The 16,581-nt window shown below is 46.4% G+C and overlaps 1 protein-coding gene and 1 pseudogene across 3 annotated transcripts; both read left to right on the forward strand.

Moving 5' to 3' along the window:
• Positions 1-821: 821 nt before the first annotated feature.
• LOC308460494 (uncharacterized protein) lies at positions 822-3,746 on the forward strand. Of its 2 annotated transcripts, XM_080976978.1 has the most exons (8): positions 829-1,419; positions 1,845-1,924; positions 2,168-2,211; positions 2,346-2,413; positions 2,526-2,808; positions 2,913-2,992; positions 3,177-3,231; positions 3,363-3,746. In XM_080976978.1, the coding sequence occupies exons 1-8, from the start codon at positions 1,171-1,173 to the stop codon at positions 3,365-3,367; spliced, it is 864 nt and encodes a 287-aa protein (XP_080833104.1). In that variant the 5' UTR covers positions 829-1,170; the 3' UTR covers positions 3,368-3,746. The 2 variants fall into 2 exon arrangements, with proteins under 2 accessions (XP_080833103.1, XP_080833104.1); XM_080976977.1 differs by having other exon boundaries at positions 822-1,419; positions 2,526-2,992.
• Positions 3,747-3,888: 142 nt separating this feature from the next.
• Positions 3,889-6,527, forward strand: LOC308460391 (heat shock protein HSP 90-beta pseudogene; annotated as a pseudogene). The gene has a single exon. The product of its transcript is annotated as a heat shock protein HSP 90-beta pseudogene (transcript).
• The last annotated feature ends 10,054 nt before the right edge of the window (positions 6,528-16,581 follow it).

The raw sequence follows: 16,581 nt of genomic DNA on the forward strand, positions 1-16,581 counted from the left end.
CTGTGGGGCCTGATTCAGCCAAGTGAAAGGAAAGCGGAAGGCTGCTTCTGTGGGGAAAGGGATGGGCAGGGAGACGAAAAGCCCCACCCTCTTCTTCTTCTGCAAGGGGAATAACTAACAATATAGGAGCAAAACACACAGAGTGAATTTTTCACAGCTCCACAGTTGTTGTTGTTGTTGTTTGAGTTTATTTATTGAGTTATTTAAGCATGCAAAACAGGGCACGGATGTAAGGGTTGATGGGTCCAAGTAGGCATGATGGGAGCAACAGTATTTGTTCTTTAGTTGTGTCTGCCACATTTACGTGTGAGGAAGCCAGAATCTAGCAGCAATTCAAAAGAATCAGAAATCTAGCCACTACTGTCTGCATTGCTGACACACATCTAAAGAAGCAGGTAAGTTTTGGCACTTTTAAGTCAGTGGTTTTTATTCACACAGTGTTCCCAGTTGCGCCTCAGCTGTGTCATATCTATGGGAAACTGCCAAGAACAGACCCACATCTCATGTCATTCTGGCCTCCTTCGGGAGAAAGGGTGAAATATAAATTCAATAAATAAAATAATTATAAGTGAGTGCCCGGCTTGCAGACGTTCTTTGGAAGCCAAGCATCTGATACGGCTTCCTTCTGAGTGCAGGAAGCTCCTGCAGCCAATCAGAAGCCGTCCCTTGCCCCCCCCCTTCTAGAACCCACCACTCTCAACCAACTCTCAACCGCCTCCCCACCAACATTCAGACTTGCTTTAATAGCCTGACTCTGCTCCACTGCTGTGTACTCCACTATGGCTGAGTTTCGCAAAGGTGAGAACCTGGAACCCCATAGGATTATAGAATTGTAGAATTGGGAGGGACCCCGAGGGTCATCTAGACCAACCCCCTGCAACGCAGGAATCTCAGCTAAAGCATCCATGGCAGATGGCCATCCCACCTCTGCTGAAAAACCTGCAAGGAAGGAGAGTCTACTGCCCACTGAGGAATTTCTTCCCACTGTCAAACAGCTCTTCCTGTCAGAAAGCTTTTCCTGAAGTTGAGTCGGAATCTCCTTTCTTGTAGCTTGAAGCCACGGCTTCAGGTCCTGAGGGCTTCTGGAGCAGGAGAAAACAAGCTTTCTCCCTCCTCCCTGTGACGGCCCTTGAGATATTGTCAGGGCTGCATGGTGTGGCTCTCATATCCATGTCCTGTGGGACAGAGAGCAAAACATCTCTCCCCTTTCTCCAGCGCAGGCAGAATTGCAAGGGGTCAGTGCATCTGGCTGGTAAGAAGATGGTTGGAGTTTGGAGCCCAGCCGGGGCTGGCTGTGGGCAAGATATTTTCTGTTGTGAATTACTGGTTGGTAACTTCCTCTGTTTTTATTTTCCTTTCTGTCTCACAGGTTCTCAGGCAGGAAGGCAGAAGCAGAAACAAATATCCCTGGACATTGTGGTATGTTAATTCCTTGGGGAATTCGTTTCCCACATATTTATTTATTTATTTATTTATATTTCTATACCGCTTTATATTTTTAATAAAAATCTCAAAGCGGTTTACAGCATAATAAATCAATAAAACACTAGCTGGGCGACATTCCTCCGGCCTCAGGAGGAGCCTCTTCAGTAGGGCTGGCTGGTGGGTCTGGGCCTCGCCCCCCCAGGCCAGGTGGAAAGGGCCTTGCAGGGAGCGGCCTTCACCCTCCCACCTGCCCCCTATGTCCCTCCGCTGGCTGGCCGTCCCCTGATGTGGCTGGGGGGAGAGAAAATATGGAGGGCGATCTGCCCCAGAAGAAAATCTTTGGGGAGGGCCCACGGGACCCCTGTCCCCTAGAGTGGATGCCTATGGCAGGAGAGTAAAATGTCCTTCTTCCTTTGCAGGGCCGTGGTTTGGAAGCGCCGGTCAGGGCTCCGGCCAAGCAGCAGCCCAGCGGTGCCACGTCCCAAACCAACATCTGCAGGTATGCTGTGCCCTTCTGTGGCAGGGGTGGGGCAGTCTGAGGATGGTATCATATCCTGATACGTTTTTGATTTTAGCAACCACCAATAATTAATAGGCAAAACAAACAGTACTTATTCTGATCCGTTGTTGCCTGGCCCATAGGCCTACTCTGTCCATTGAATAATCTGGCTCTGGTGGAGATCAATCCCAGATTTCTCCCTGTCTCCCCCAATCATACTAACTGAGCTTGTTTCTTCCTTAGGCGAGAGGCTGGCCAGAGCAAAGGGGGAAAGGCTCCCAGCTCAGGTAAGTGGAAATGCCAACTGAGTGCCCCATATTCTAGGAATGCTTCCTTCCCTTGTCCCCCACCCTCATGCCCCAGACTAGGGCTAGCATGGCAGGGAGCCAGGCACCTGCTCATGTTTCTTTTTTCTTTGCAGTGTGGGAGCCTTTCCCCAACACATATTTTGTTCTGGCCAAATCCCTGGAGAGACGTGGCGAACATCAGGTACGAGGGCAGAGGGAATGAAGGGATCTTTGTGGAACATGTTTTGGGAGTCCTAGAAACACTCTCCCACCTGTGGCTTCCATTCTCATGTGATGTCCTTCTTCCTCCACAGGGCCACGCCTCCAGGGATGAGGCTCCAGCGCCGGCTCCCGGAATGAAGAACCGAACAACATCCCGGCGGTTCCCGGCTGTCGTCCCTCGCGGCGCATCCCCACTGCCCCTCCTCCGTACGGGCATGGCTCCATCCCGGCCCGGTTTGGCACAGAAGCAGCAGCCAAAGTTTCCTCCCATTAAAACAGCTTCTCAGGTGAGGGAGGAGACTTTGGCTGTTGCTTCTGTGCTAGGCCGGTCGGACGCCCGTACGGTGGAGAAGTGGGGAGCCCTTCTAAGATCAGGTAAGTGGAAATGCCCCTTCCCAGGTCCCCCACCCTCCTGCCCCAGACTAGGGCTAGCGTGGCTGGGAGACAGGAGCCTTCTGATGTCTCTGTTTGTTTTGCAGCGAGGGAGAAGTTCAGCCGTGGAACCGCCGCATTCCTCCGGGAGGGACTGGAGCCCAGACGACGGCCTCTCGCCCCTGAGGTAATGGGACAGGGGGGAGGAGGGGGCCCTAGGAAACACACAAGGAGGGCCTGCAGGATCAGGCCAAGGGCCCGTCTGGTCCAGCCTCCTCTTCTCCCAGGGGCCACCGAGATGCCACTGCGAAAGCAGCCAACAGGATTCGAGGCCAGGAAGCAGTGCTTCAAAGATCCCTTCTTTCTTGCAGGATCTCAATCGTGCACCGCTGTGGCTGCTGCCCAAGCCTCCTCCAAAAAGACCAGGTAAGAGGGAGGGTACCTTTGCATGGGGCGGGGAGAAGGCTAGGGGCCTTCCTACAGGGGTTGCTTCACTACAGCTCCCATTGTCCTTGACCACTGTCCTTTCCCCCTTCTTTTTTTATAAAAAAACACAGGTTGAGGCGAATTCCAGAGCGTTTGGATCTCAGCTGAAGGACTGTATTACGGGTTCTGATTTGTCAGCTGCTGAAGCATTTGAAAGCTGTGATGTGATGTGATAAATAGAGGCTTTACAAATGTGAAGAGCGAACTTTTCCCTGTTCATCCTTTGGACACACCGGATAATTTTGTTGTTGTTGTTGCTAAATCAAGATAAGATGATTTTTTCTACTCTGAGAAATATTCCGGGGCTTCATGCACCACTGAAGCTGCAGATGGAATTCCAAGCAGTGAAGCTGCTCCAGCGTTTTCTTTTCCTTCCTAGTTCTAACTTGTCCCTGGATATCTGGAAAGGCAACTGTGACTGCATTGGTTTTGAGGATATTCTGAACGACCCGGCACAGAGTGAAGGAATGGGAGATCCTCATCTTTTGGTTGAACACAAACTTGGTTTCGTATAATGCACACATCCTCCATCCTTCTGTTCATGAAAATGTTTCTTACCTGTGTCCCTGTGGGTTCAGCTAAACCATCTAATCAGTAGTTGTACAGCACTTGTTTTGATACACACCTTCCAGGCAGAGACTGCCCAGCTTATGTCCCTGATAATCAACACCTTTTACTCCAACAAGGAAATCTTTATGCGGGAGATCATTTCCATCGCCTCTGATGCACTGGACAAGATCCACTATGAGAGTCTGACAGATCCCTCAAAGCTGGAAAGTGGCAAAGAGCTGAAGATAGATATCATTCCCAATCCCCATGATCGCACCCTCACCTTGGTGGACACTGGTATTGGCATGACAAAGGCAGACCTTATCAACAATCTGGGCACCATTGCGAAGTCTGGCACCAAAGCCTACATGGAAGCCTTGAAGGCTGGTGCAGACATCTCCATGATTGGACAGTTCGGTGTGGGCTTTTACTCTGCTTACCTTGTGGCTGAGAAGGTTGTGGTTATCACCAAGCACAACGATGATGAACAGTATGCCTGGGAGTCATCTGCAGGCGGCTCCTTCACTGTCAAAACTGACCATGGCGAACCCATTGGCCGTGGTACCAAAGTGATCTTGCACCTGAAGGAAGATCAGACTGAATACCTGGAGGAACGTCGCATCAAGGAAGTGGTGAAGAAGCACTCCCGGTTCATCGGCTACCCTATCACCCTCTATCTGGCGAAGGAGTGTGAGAAGGAAATCAGCGACGATGAGGCAGAAGAGGAAAAAGTGGAGAAGGAGGATGAAGAGGCAGCCCCCAAGGATGAGGAGGAGAAGCCCAAGATTGAAGATGTGGGCTCAGATGAAGAGGAGGAAGGTGGCAAGAGCAAGAAGAAGACCAAGAAGATCAAGGAAAAGTACATCGACCAGGAGGAACTGAACAAGACCAAGCCCATCTGGACCCGAAACCCTGATGACATCACTCAGGAGGAGCATGGCGAGTTCTACAAGAGCTTGACTAATGATTGGGAAGACCATCTGGCTGTTAAGCACTTCTCTGTGGAGGGGCAGTTGGAATTCCGGGCGCTTCTCTTCATCACACGCTGGGCCCCGTTTGACCTCTTTGAGAACAAGAAGAAAAAGAACAACATCAAGCTCTATGTGAGGCGCGTCTTCATTATGGACAGCTGTGATGAACTTATTCCAGTGTACCTGAACTTCATCCGGGGTGTAGTGGACTCCGAGGATCTGCCCCTGAACATCTCCCGTGAGATGCTGCAACAAAGCAAGATTCTCAAAGTGATTCGCAAGAACATCGTCAAGAAATGCCTGGAGCTTTTTGCAGAGCTGGCGGAGGACAAAGAAAACTACAAGAAGTTCTATGAGGCCTTCTCCAAAAATCTCAAGCTGGGGATCCATGAGGACTCTACCAATAGGAAACGCCTGTCAGAACTGTTGCGGTACCACACTTCCCACTCCGGCGACGAGATGAATTCCCTCTCCGAATATGTGTTCCGTATGAAGGAAAACCAGAAAAGCATCTATTACATCACAGGTGAGAGGAAGGAGCAGGTGGCTAACTCTGCCTTTGTGGAGCGAGTGAGGAAACGTGGTTTTGAGGTGGTGTACATGACAGAGCCCCTTGATGAGTACAGTGTCCAGCAGCTGAAGGAATCTGATGGCAAGCCCTTGGTGTCCGTCACCAAAGAAGGGCTGGAGCTGCCAGAGGATGAGGACGAGAAGAAGAAGATGGGGGAGAGCAAAGCCAAGTTTGAGAACCCTTGCAAACTCATGAAGGAAATCCTGGAGCAGAAAGTTGAAAAGGTGACGGTCTCAAACTGGCTGGTCTCCTGGCCCTGCTGTATTGTCACCAGCACCTATGGCTGGACCGCCAACATGGAACGTATCATGAAGGCCCAGGCCTTGCGAGACAACTCCACCATGGGCTACATGATGGCCAAGAAGCACCTGGAGATCAGTCCTGACCACCCCATTGTAGAGACACTGCGTCAGAAGGCTGAGGCAGACAAGAATGACCAGGCCCTCAAGGACCTTGTGGTGCTGCTCTTGGAGACAGCACTGCTTTCCTCCGGCTTCTCCTTGGAGGACCCACAGACTCACTCCAACCGTATCTCTAGGGTGATCAAGCTGGGGCTCGGGATTGAGGAAGATGAGGTTGCTGCTGAAGAGCCTAGTGCCGCTATCTCTGAAGATATTCCCCATCTGGAAGGAGACGAGGATGCCTCACGCATGGAGGAGGTGGATTGAAGAGAGGGCGCTGACCTCCCCCTCTGTCTTGCCCCCATCCATTCCCTGCACCATCGCCTTGCTCAGGAAGACTGGCTCCGGCAGTGCTCTGACATGCCTTCGTCAGCAGTCTCTCACTACCTTCCTGTAGAATTGGTAGCCAGTGTGACAAGGGGACTCCACACCTATCTGAGCTGTCTTTCTGCTTGTTTAGAAGAAATGCTGCTTCAGGGGAAAGGGACCGGCCCACTGGTTTGTGGTTTTCCCTCCCCCCATGCGGGTTTTATCCTTTTTCTGCTGGGCCACCAAGCATCCATCCTACCATAGCTGAGGTGAACACAGTGAATGTCCTCCCCACTAACAGAGCAGTGAGTTGACTCCTTGCCTCCCTCCCTCCCTGCTGCCCTTTGTCCTCAGAGAGCAGGGACTTGTACTCTTGTTGGCTGTTTGTATTTGGTTTGGTTTTACTGGAATTAAAATAACAAAGAATGTGGTTTACCTTGATGAAAACAAGGCGCATTAAATGCTTCAATATATTACTTTCGTTCTGTGTTTACTGTCAGTACAAATGTCTTGTAATGGTCGCCTGTGGCTTCTAAAACCAGACCCTCCAACATTTCTCCAGTGAGAATAGGGACGTCCCATTCCATAATGATAATTTTACTATTTATACCCTACCCATCTGATTGGGTTGCCCCAGCCACTCTGGGCAGCTTCCAACATATATAAAAACATAATAAAACATTAAACTTAAAAAAAACCACCTTCCCTATACAGGACTGTCTTCAGACAGCTCGGGGGTTGGATAACTCCATACCCTCCAACATCTCTCCAATGAAAATAGAGACATCCTAAGGAAAAGTGGGGCATTGTGGGATCAAATCAGAAACCGAGACGGCTTCTCCAAATTAGGGATGTGCCTGGAAAATAGGGACACTTGGAGGGTCTGTAAAAGCCACCAGCATGTAGCAGCAGCCACACCCCAGGAAAGGCTTTGACCAGCCAGCTAAAGCAAGTGAGGGTACCCAATGGTTCTCAAACCCTCAGAGAGTTAATACAGAGACAGGCTCTGGTGGATTGAGCAGAGGAGACCAGTTGTGGTTCCAGTGGTCTGCAGGTACTGTAGAGGGAAGTGAGGGGCAGAGGGCGCTTGTCGGCCTGGCAAGGCAGCCCATCTCAGAGAAGAAAAACCCTGATTTTAAATCTCCACTGCATGCATGTATGTGTGTTGCATATATGATGGAAATCTTTAAACGGCTCCCAATACTGGTGTCGCCTCAAATCTAGTTTTATCTTTTAGGGAGACGTGTCTCAAATGAGTTCTATGCCTCCTACTGAGACGGGTGGCGCTGTGGTCTAAACCACTGGGACTCTTGGGCTTGCCGATCGGAAGGTTGGCGGTTCGAATCCCCTGCGACGGGGTGAGCTCCCATTCTTCTGTCCCAGCTCCTGGCAACCTAGCAGTTCAAAAGCACAGCAGTGCAAGTAGATAAATGGGTATCACTGCGGTGGGAAGGTAAATGGCATTTCCGTGTGCTTTGGTTTCCGTCACGGTGTCCCATTGCGCCAGAAGCGGTTTAGTCCTGCTGGCCACATGACCTGGAAAACTCTGTGGACAAACGCCGGCTCCCTTGGCCTGAAAGCGAGATGAGCACCACAACCCCATAGTTGCCTTTGACTGGACTTAACCATCCAGGGGTCCTTCGCCTTTTTTTCTAATGCCTCCTACGATATCAACTTCCAGTAAAGTTTTCCAGCTTTTGAGGCTCCATCAATTCTTTCCACAGTATGTTCCTCCTATCTCTCAAGAGTGAGGAAGTAATAGAGTTGTGGGGACATGATCTCTTGTTTCTGGATAGTGGGTGAACAACTCTGGGCATCTGTTGTTTGGAATAAATTACATTGTAGATTAGAGGTAGGAATTAATAAATACGTATTATATGCAATTATGCTTCATTCATCCATAATAGCATATACTTAAGGGTATTGCTTAATCTACTTTTGGAAAACCGTAAACAAGCAAAATTGTAAACAGCAAATTAAACACTGACTCATTACTTTTCCGCGGTCTTCAACTGGAAAGTTCTCAGGGAAAGTTTCTCAAGAACAACACACTTGCTTCCAATTGCCATACCTGTGTTTCCTTTCCTGAAAGGGGGGGGGGGAGAGAGAGAGAGAGCGTTAAATGATGTAAGGAAACTATAAATATCAGTTAGGCATAATAATACTTCATTAAAACACACCAAGGAAACACCATAATGTTGTGGGAACCACTAAACAAAGTTTCCTATTTCTTTCACACACAGTGTTTGAAACGGTGAACTGAAAGTTGACTTACTCGAGTAAATTAGAGTAGAATAGGGCTTAATTTTAGCAAGGTTACAGAGATCATTTTGCCAAAAGAACATCGTTGTTCTCAAGGGGGATCCAGGGAGGAAACAAACCTCCCTCGTGGAGTCATATTCCGGAGCCTCTTTTATTCCTGCGGCACTGAGAATGTCTACATGAGATTAGTTCTTAAGTATAGCAAATGCAATGCAGTATACTAATAGAGTTTAAAATTAAGGATGTGGACCTGTGGGAATTAGAGATGTGGCCAAGTAATGTGGCATGTGATAGACTGGTGCAGGAATCGAATAGGGTCCCCCTGGACAACTCTGTCCCTCTGAGGGATTCCCTGTGACACACACACTGCCAGCTAAGGGTTTTTCCACACTTCTGTTTGCCCCATGGTTTCTAGACATGTTTCTAGGCAAGCAGTTTTCTGCTTTTCCCCTTGCCCTCTTCCTTTCTAGGGAGCTCTTTAGCTCTAAACTGGAGCAAACATCCATCTGGAGAAAACCCGAATGGCTATTTGTTCCAAATGAGCACTAAAGAGCTGTGGTTTTTTCCCCCAAGGGGGGAAAGCCCTAAGAAGTGTGAGAAAAGTGAAATCTCTGGAAACGAAAAAAGGAATCAAAGCAGTAACAAGAAAGCAGTTTCCTAAATTCACTCAGACATTACCGTTCCTGCAGTTGTGCCATCCAAAACAAGACATTTCTCACACAGCACGTGCTTGTCATATGGAATTTGATGGCACAAAATGCTGTATAACCCAGAAGGTTATACAGATTGTTGGGAGAATGGTACAGCCAGTGCCGGATTTACATATAAGCTAGACAAGCTATAGCTTAGGGTCCCACTCTCTTGCCCCCCCCCAAAGGGGGGGAAACTGGACATGCATTTCCAAAATATAAGATAAAAAAACAAATAAAATAAAACCTACATACAGCAACAGTGTTTTGTGTTGTGTCTGTCCATAAATTACCATATAGCATACATTCAACACAAAAAATAGTGACAATTTGTTGTTGACAAACAACAGCTGGACATATAAAGGGCCCCATTATCTTCAAGAGCTTAGGGCCTCATCAAACCTAAATCCGGCCCTGGGTACAGCTATTAACCCTGAAATCCTGCCCTAAATCTAAATCTAAACCTAAACCTAGTTCCAGCCCTGAGTACAGCTATTAGCCCTGAAATCCTGCCCTAAATCTAAACCTAAATCTAAACCTAAACTTAAACCTAAATCAAGCCCTGGGTACAGCTATTAGCCCTGAACATGGAACCTTCCAGGGGGGAAAGGATTGCTGATTTCTTGCCCTGCTTATATACTTCCCCAAAGCATTCTCCACTGGAAAGACGACGTTCTAGATCAGGGATTACTATTGTTATTTGTTGAATTATTATTTATTGAATTTATATATCGCCCTATACCTGGAGGTCTCAGGGCGGTTCTGTGCTGTCTGGGACTGATCAGAGTATTGATCTGGAGAGTACCACACTGGCTACCCCTACCTCAGTGGACCTTTGATCTGAGGATCAGGGATCAGCAAACTTTTTCAGCAGGGGACCAGTCCACTGTCCCTCAGACCTTGTGGGGGGCCGGACTATATTTGGGGGGGGGGATGAATGAATTCCTATGCCCCACAAATAACCCAGAGATGCATTTTAAATAAAAGCACACATTCTACTCGTGTAAAAACATGCTGATTCCCGGACCGTCCGCGGGCTGGATTTAGAAAGCAATTGGGCTGGATCCTTAGTTTACCTATCCATGATCTGATATGACTCAGTCTTTAGTCACAAGGTACTGCCCTTCTTTCAACATTTACAAATAAAACATTATATACAAACCATGTTGAAAAGGGTGGATATGGCCAGAAATGTAGCAGCTTTTGAAAAATTATTTTTCTCTAGCGGTACCTTTGCACATATATAGTGGAACTGTGTTAAGATTTAATATTTCTAAATGAGAATCGTTGAGGAAATCAGCAAAATAGCAGGCGCCAATTTACATTTTAGGCCCTTTGGAAATGTTGGACAATGTACAAAACAGCAGATTCCTCCAAGTTCTTTGGCCTCTCATATGTTGATACCTGCTTGGCTTTTAATAGCTCAGATATGAAAAAGTAGATATTGTACCAACAACAGATCTTGGGGAGAGGAAAATCTCATATGAATAAAAGAGCAAGCTCTAAGGAGTTATGGGATAGCTTCATTTGGTGGAGATTTATTTCAGAAAAAAATGGTTCCAATTTTTGCTGCTTTTGAATCAATATAAAACAAAGGAAGCAGTAAGTTAATTACATTATTTATTGGGTTTTATATATGTTTGTGTATTATGGAACTGGAAAAACCAAATAAAACAACAAAGGGGGATGAAGACTTTGGTGTACCTATACGCCCAAATTACTATGGAATCCTCTATATGGCAATGGGACTCATTACCAGGTAAGTGTGTGCAGGTTTGCTGCATGACATTTATGTTGTTATTACTGCTATATAGTATTTCCATTTAGATGGCAATAATAATAATAATAATAATAATAATAATAATTTATTATTTATACCCCGCCCATCTGGATGGGCTTCCCCAGCCACTCTGGGCAGCTTCCAACAAAATATTAAAATACAGTAATGCATCAAACATGAAAAGCTTCCCTAAACAGGGCTGCCTTCAGATGTCTTCTAAAAGTCTGGTAGTTGTTCTCTTTGACATCTGGTGGGAGGGCGTTCCACAGGGCGGGTGTCACCACCAAGAAGGCCCTCTGCCTGGTTCCCTGTAACCTCACTTCTCTCAGCGAGGGAACCGCCAGAAGGCCCTCGGTGCTGGATCTCAGTGTCCGGGTAGAACGATGGGGGTGGAGACGCTCCTTCAGATATACTTTCCAATAGCTTCCAATTGTTCAAAAAAATGTGAGGAAAACCTCTAATTCATACTTAAAAATAAGGATGGATTTGTCTTAGCTTTCCTTTCCCACTGTCTTCTCACTTTCCATTGGATGCCGAGTCTATAACCATAGGTTTTGAGCAGAGCAGTAAATTCTGCTAAACAGTAATTGCAGCATCCTGAAGCAGCTGCTTCCACTGAATAAAGTGCGTAATAATAGTCTGCTTAATTTAAGATGCCAGAGGGAACCAATTTCTAAGCTTTAACTACGTTATTTTTAATGGTGATGTTAACCCTTATAACTGCTGGTCCATTAGAGAATGAAACACAGGAACTCAACCCAACAAAATTATCTCACTTATGTCATTGAGAATGCAGTCCCCTGTTTCTGATTGAATTTGTGGGAAACAGGCTGTCTTCTGTTTGCTAGAGCTTCCTTCTCCCAAGCATATAATGGCTGCTTCTGGCATTCATCCATAGCTTCATAAACCATGGTTTATGAAGCCACGGACAAGTGCTGTGGCTAATTATTCCCCTCTTTCATTTCATGCAGCAATAAGATAGGATGCAGTCATGAGGCTTGGTGCTTACACACACACACACACACACACACACACCCGTTCCCCTTCTATACAGCCTGTCAAGTCTGCAATGCTGAATGGAGACAGCTCCGTACATTAACAATCAAATATTTGTTTTTCTTCCCGGTGGATAATTACTAAAGAAGATGGTCAAAACAACCTGACCTAAAATGATGGAATACTTCCATGTTGCCGAACTAACAGGGAGGATAAAAGGAGATATGGTACCAAAAGTGAATAAAGAGTGGGCTATCTTTAAGGAATACATCAGAATTTACGTGGAAAAAGTAGAATTTCTGACAGATACTGAGTGAATCCAGAAAATGATTAGAGTGAAAGGAGAGTAAAGTTAAGAGAAGAGAAGAGATTAAAGAAATAATAAAATGTGTTTAAGCTAGTTGGAAAAATAAAGTAGCGTAACAAGAACGGCTGGAAGTCAAGTCACTTGGTGGGTGTCCGTAGGGGGTAGGTGTGTAGGTATGTTGATATGTATAGTATAGGTAAGTATTATATAGAGTAATGTAGGTATGTTTTATGTTATGAAAATTAGGTAGTGTGTTGTGTACGTGTATTGTGTAAATGTATATGTATGTGTTTTATATGTTAATTAAAACAACAACAACCACCTGACGGACGTGGTCTTCAGTCTTCCAGCTAAACTCATGCCTACTTCTTACTCATGATGCTCCAGGAAAGTTTAACGGGCACCCTTTCAATTCAACCCAGCTCCCTTTATCCCTGAGGTTCTAGAAGCTTGGTGAAATTATTTGGCCATCCCTTTACCCTTACACCTCCTTAAGAAGGCACTAGTCCATGGCTCCATAAACCATAGTTTATTAATAGAAAGAGCATTAACTCCTGTATCCCGTGGAATAGGAGGGACGCGGGTGGCACTGTGGTCTAAACCACTGAGCCTCTTGGGCTTGCCAATCAGAAGGTCGGCTGTTCGAACCCCCATGACAGGGTGAGCTCCCGTTGCCCAGTCCCTGCTCCTGCCAACCTAGCAGTTCAAAAGCACGTCAAAGTCCAAGTAGATAAAAAGGTACTGCTCCAGCAGGAAGGTAAACGGCGTTTCCGTGCACAGCTCTGGTTTGCCAGAAGCGGCTTAGTCATGCTGGCCACATGACTTGGAAGCTGTACGCCAGCTCCCTCAGCCAGTAAAGCAAGATGAGTGCCGCAACCCCAGAGTCGTCCGTGACTGGACCTAACGGTCAGGGGTCCCTTTACCTTTACCTTATCCCATGGAATAAGTTCACCCTGGGTCAGAAGGAAAAGCTAGACCTCAACACCCACCTTAATAAAGCTGCATATGTCCTTATTGGCAGACAGAATTCCATGTTCTGAAATCTATGGGCAAAAGCAGTAGGCACCATTGGAGAGTTTCATGTGACGTATTCACTGTGGCCCTGCAAAGGAACTTGCACCAAGACATGAGTTCCCCTTTTCAGATTCTGTGAAGTCAACCAACAGGTGGTTGGGAGGGTTCGTATGAGTTGCTTTTTTGACCGTTTCACCTGCCTTTGAGGAATGGAAGTATGGGGAAATGGTGTGTGTGTCCCTTTGAGTATCAGGGTCACGGCTGACGTTTTGTTTCCAAAACGTACAGGGAGCCTCTACAGATACAAGATCTATCAATGACTATTCATCAAAGAGCTAAAGAGAATTTCTTGAATGAGAGGCAGAAATCCTATGAAAACCAGCTGATGTGGGGCAAACAATGGGAAAGGGCCAGCATCCCCACACCCTGCTTATGGGCTTTCCAGAGGCATCTAATTGGCCACTGCTGGAAGATGCTGGACTAGATAAAACCTTTGGGATGGTCCAGCAGAACTCGTCTCACTTTCTCTCCCTCTTCCAGCACACTGCTATTCTGTACATTGCGCCCCAGTGTCTGCAACAATAGGACCAAGCTACCGTTAAGGGATGCAGGTGGCACTGTGGGTTAAACCAAAGAGCCTAGGGCTTGCCGATCAGAAGGTCGGCGGTTCGAATCCCCGTGACGGGGTGAGCTCCTGTTGCTTGGTTCCTGCTCTTGCCCACCTAGCAGTTCCAAAGCAGTCAAAGTGCAAGTAGATAAATAGGTACTGCTCCAGCGCGAAGGTAAACAGCATTTCCATGGCTGCTCTGGTTCGCCAGAAGTGGCTTAGTCATGCTGGCCACATGACTCAGAAGCTGTACGCCGGCTCCCTCGGCCAATAAAGCGAGATGAGTGTCACAACCCCAGAGTCGTCCGTGACTGGACTTAACTGTCAGGGGTCCCTTTACCTTGACCTTTACCGTTAACAATATTTATCACTTACCCATGTGGTCAGAGCCCTTCAATGACTTCTTATTCCAGTAACCCAACTTCACTGGTAACACTGGTGGGAAACGCTAGGTTTATTCTCTCAGCCACCACACACATACAAACGCACCTGCCTTTAAGCCATTGTTTGATAGTAAAGTCTGTTTTACAGTTTACGCTCTGTGACCATTGATACCCTACTCATGTTCAGGTTTTGCTTCACCAGGCAATGGATGAAGCGATTTTGGAGCTAGAAACCACAGGAAGTTTGCATACATTCTACTGTCTGCTATCATCTAGTGTTCCGGCAGGGTATCTCAGGCAATTCTGTAAATCAAAGTTAGGGCAATGTGCCTTCAGACAGCCAGTCATAATTTTGATAGGTTCATCTCATTGGGTTGCTGAAACATTAAGAAGTCTGCCACTATAGATGGGCGGGACCAATTGTACTGATCCCTACCTCCTGATTGCCATCCCCAATGCCAGCCAGCTAACAATCATCTGTAGTAATAATAATAATAATAATAATAATAATAATAATAATGGACTTCCGGGGTGGCGCCATCGGCAATGGCGGACTCCCTCTGAACCGGAGGGACCAGCTCCGCACGAAACAGGTCTTTTCCGCTGCGGCGAAGCGGGGACCCTTTTAGAAATCACAGGCGGATGAAGCCTGTGACCGTGGGACTCGGCGGGCACCCTTAGCGCCCCCCCAACCCGCAAAGGAACCCACTAACGGGTTCCGAAGCGAAGAGGGGGAAGTGGCGCGGTGCTGTGATTCAATTGCTTTTTCCGTGGAGCAAAGCCGCATAGCCGTTGCCGGAGAGCGCTGCCTTTTTCCTGGGACAATTTGGCATCTAAAATAATCACCCGTGAGTACTTAAACATTGAACAATTGGACTTCAAATAAGAACTGGTGATTAGAAAGGAATTGGACTTAAAAATTTACCTTAATTTGGTACTGAAACGGGAAGGTCTAAACAGGAAGTCAGCCTTCCGTTTCCTTGTAGTCAGAAGAAAGCAAAGACAATGTAAACTAGAGCTTAGAAAATCACTTTCAAAGGATTGGTTTTCACCATTTAAAATCATTGAACCCCCCTTCGGTAGCAGGAGAAGAAAGGGGATCTTTTTTGGACTGTTTAAACCTGCAAAAGTGAGTTTAAAGTAAAGTAACTTTCCACCGTCCTGATCCTGGAGCGGGCTGTCAGAATTGACGTTTGAAGCTCATGGACCAGAGACAAATGTTTTTGACAGATAGTTAAAAGAAGAGTAACATTGTGATTCCACTGTTTCCTTTCGCATTTTAAAGGAACAAATATTGACAAAATATCTTAAAAAAAGAAACTTTGTTGCTATTGTCCTTAAAAGAAAGAACAACCAGAAGTTTTCCCCCTAGAGGGGGACTGTGAAACTGTAACTAATTCTAGGGAGCTTGCAGCTGCCACAGATTACAACCGTGGGAAAGGACTTGTGACCTTGTAGGACAATGTTCTCAGAAGCACTGTTGGGTGCTTTCTGTAAAATAAATGCCCTATTGGATCAGTTAAGCCAGAAGACGGATTTGATGACTAATGCGGCCAGAACATTTGAACAGGTAGTGGGAAACTATATGGAGCCCACCCAGGAACTTAAACAGGAGTGTGCCATGACAGAACAGTTGAGAGAAGAGGATGTTGCTGAATCTTGGGCGCCAGAAAGGGAGGAACTTTTGGCCCTGCAGGAAAATGAGCCTTTGGATTTGACAAATGAACTTGGAAAAAAACAGATTTGGAAAGATAATGTTTGGATTGATTTGGAAATGGGGGGTTGGACTGACCCCCCTATGCAGAGATGTTTGGACTTTCCTAGTCTGGCAATGGGCTGTCAGATGCTTGGAGCTGTGGGGGCTCTCAATTTTGGAGGGAATTTGAAACATGTCTTAAAATACCACATGGAGTCTAGTCTGGACTATGGGAAAGGGGCTGATTTGTTGAAAAGGGTCAAAAACACTACCAAGCTGGAGTTCCCACAAGTGAAAGGAAAATATGAAGAAGAGCTGCGGAAGGGACATGGAAGAGACTTGAAGGTCTCGGATATAAGATCACCAGGTTAATGTGCCAGACTAATGGGATAAAAAGGACTGACAAACCCGGGACCAGGAGGAAGGGACGCTGGAAGAAGATTGGATTGTTCTTATTTCTTTTTTCTATCATTAGGAATGTTTTATAAAATTGATGAATGTTAGGAAAATGTTGAAATGAAATTACTTGGCTCTTGTAAAAATGTTTAAAGAATTAGGTAAAAAGGTAATGGTTATGAGAAGTTGGTAAAAATAAGATTTAAGTCTTAAGCTTTAAGGTTTTTTATAAGATAAGATGAAAATAGAGTAAGGCAATGTAATGACAGAATACTATGAATTATGGAAAGGATTTGCTGTGACAACTATTAATCAAGATACAAGAAAAGGGAGGAGGAGGAGGTCATAGAAAGAAGGTA

Source organism: Podarcis pityusensis (genome assembly GCF_964106645.2).
Source record: "Podarcis pityusensis genome assembly, chromosome: 13".
NCBI classification, from domain to species: domain Eukaryota; kingdom Metazoa; phylum Chordata; class Lepidosauria; order Squamata; family Lacertidae; genus Podarcis; species Podarcis pityusensis.

What these genes read in the sequence shown, in the direction of transcription:
- LOC308460494 (XM_080976977.1), top strand. Translation starts at nt 1,171, where the DNA reads ATGTCCTGTGGGACAGAGAGCAAAACATCTCTCCCCTTTCTCCAGCGC. An exon ending in AAATATCCCTGGACATTGTG is followed by an intron (nt 1,420 to 1,844) that starts GTATGTTAATTC and finishes CTTCCTTTGCAG; the next exon opens with GGCCGTGGTTTGGAAGCGCC. An exon ending in GACGGCCTCTCGCCCCTGAG is followed by an intron (nt 2,993 to 3,176) that starts GTAATGGGACAG and finishes TCTTTCTTGCAG; the next exon opens with GATCTCAATCGTGCACCGCT.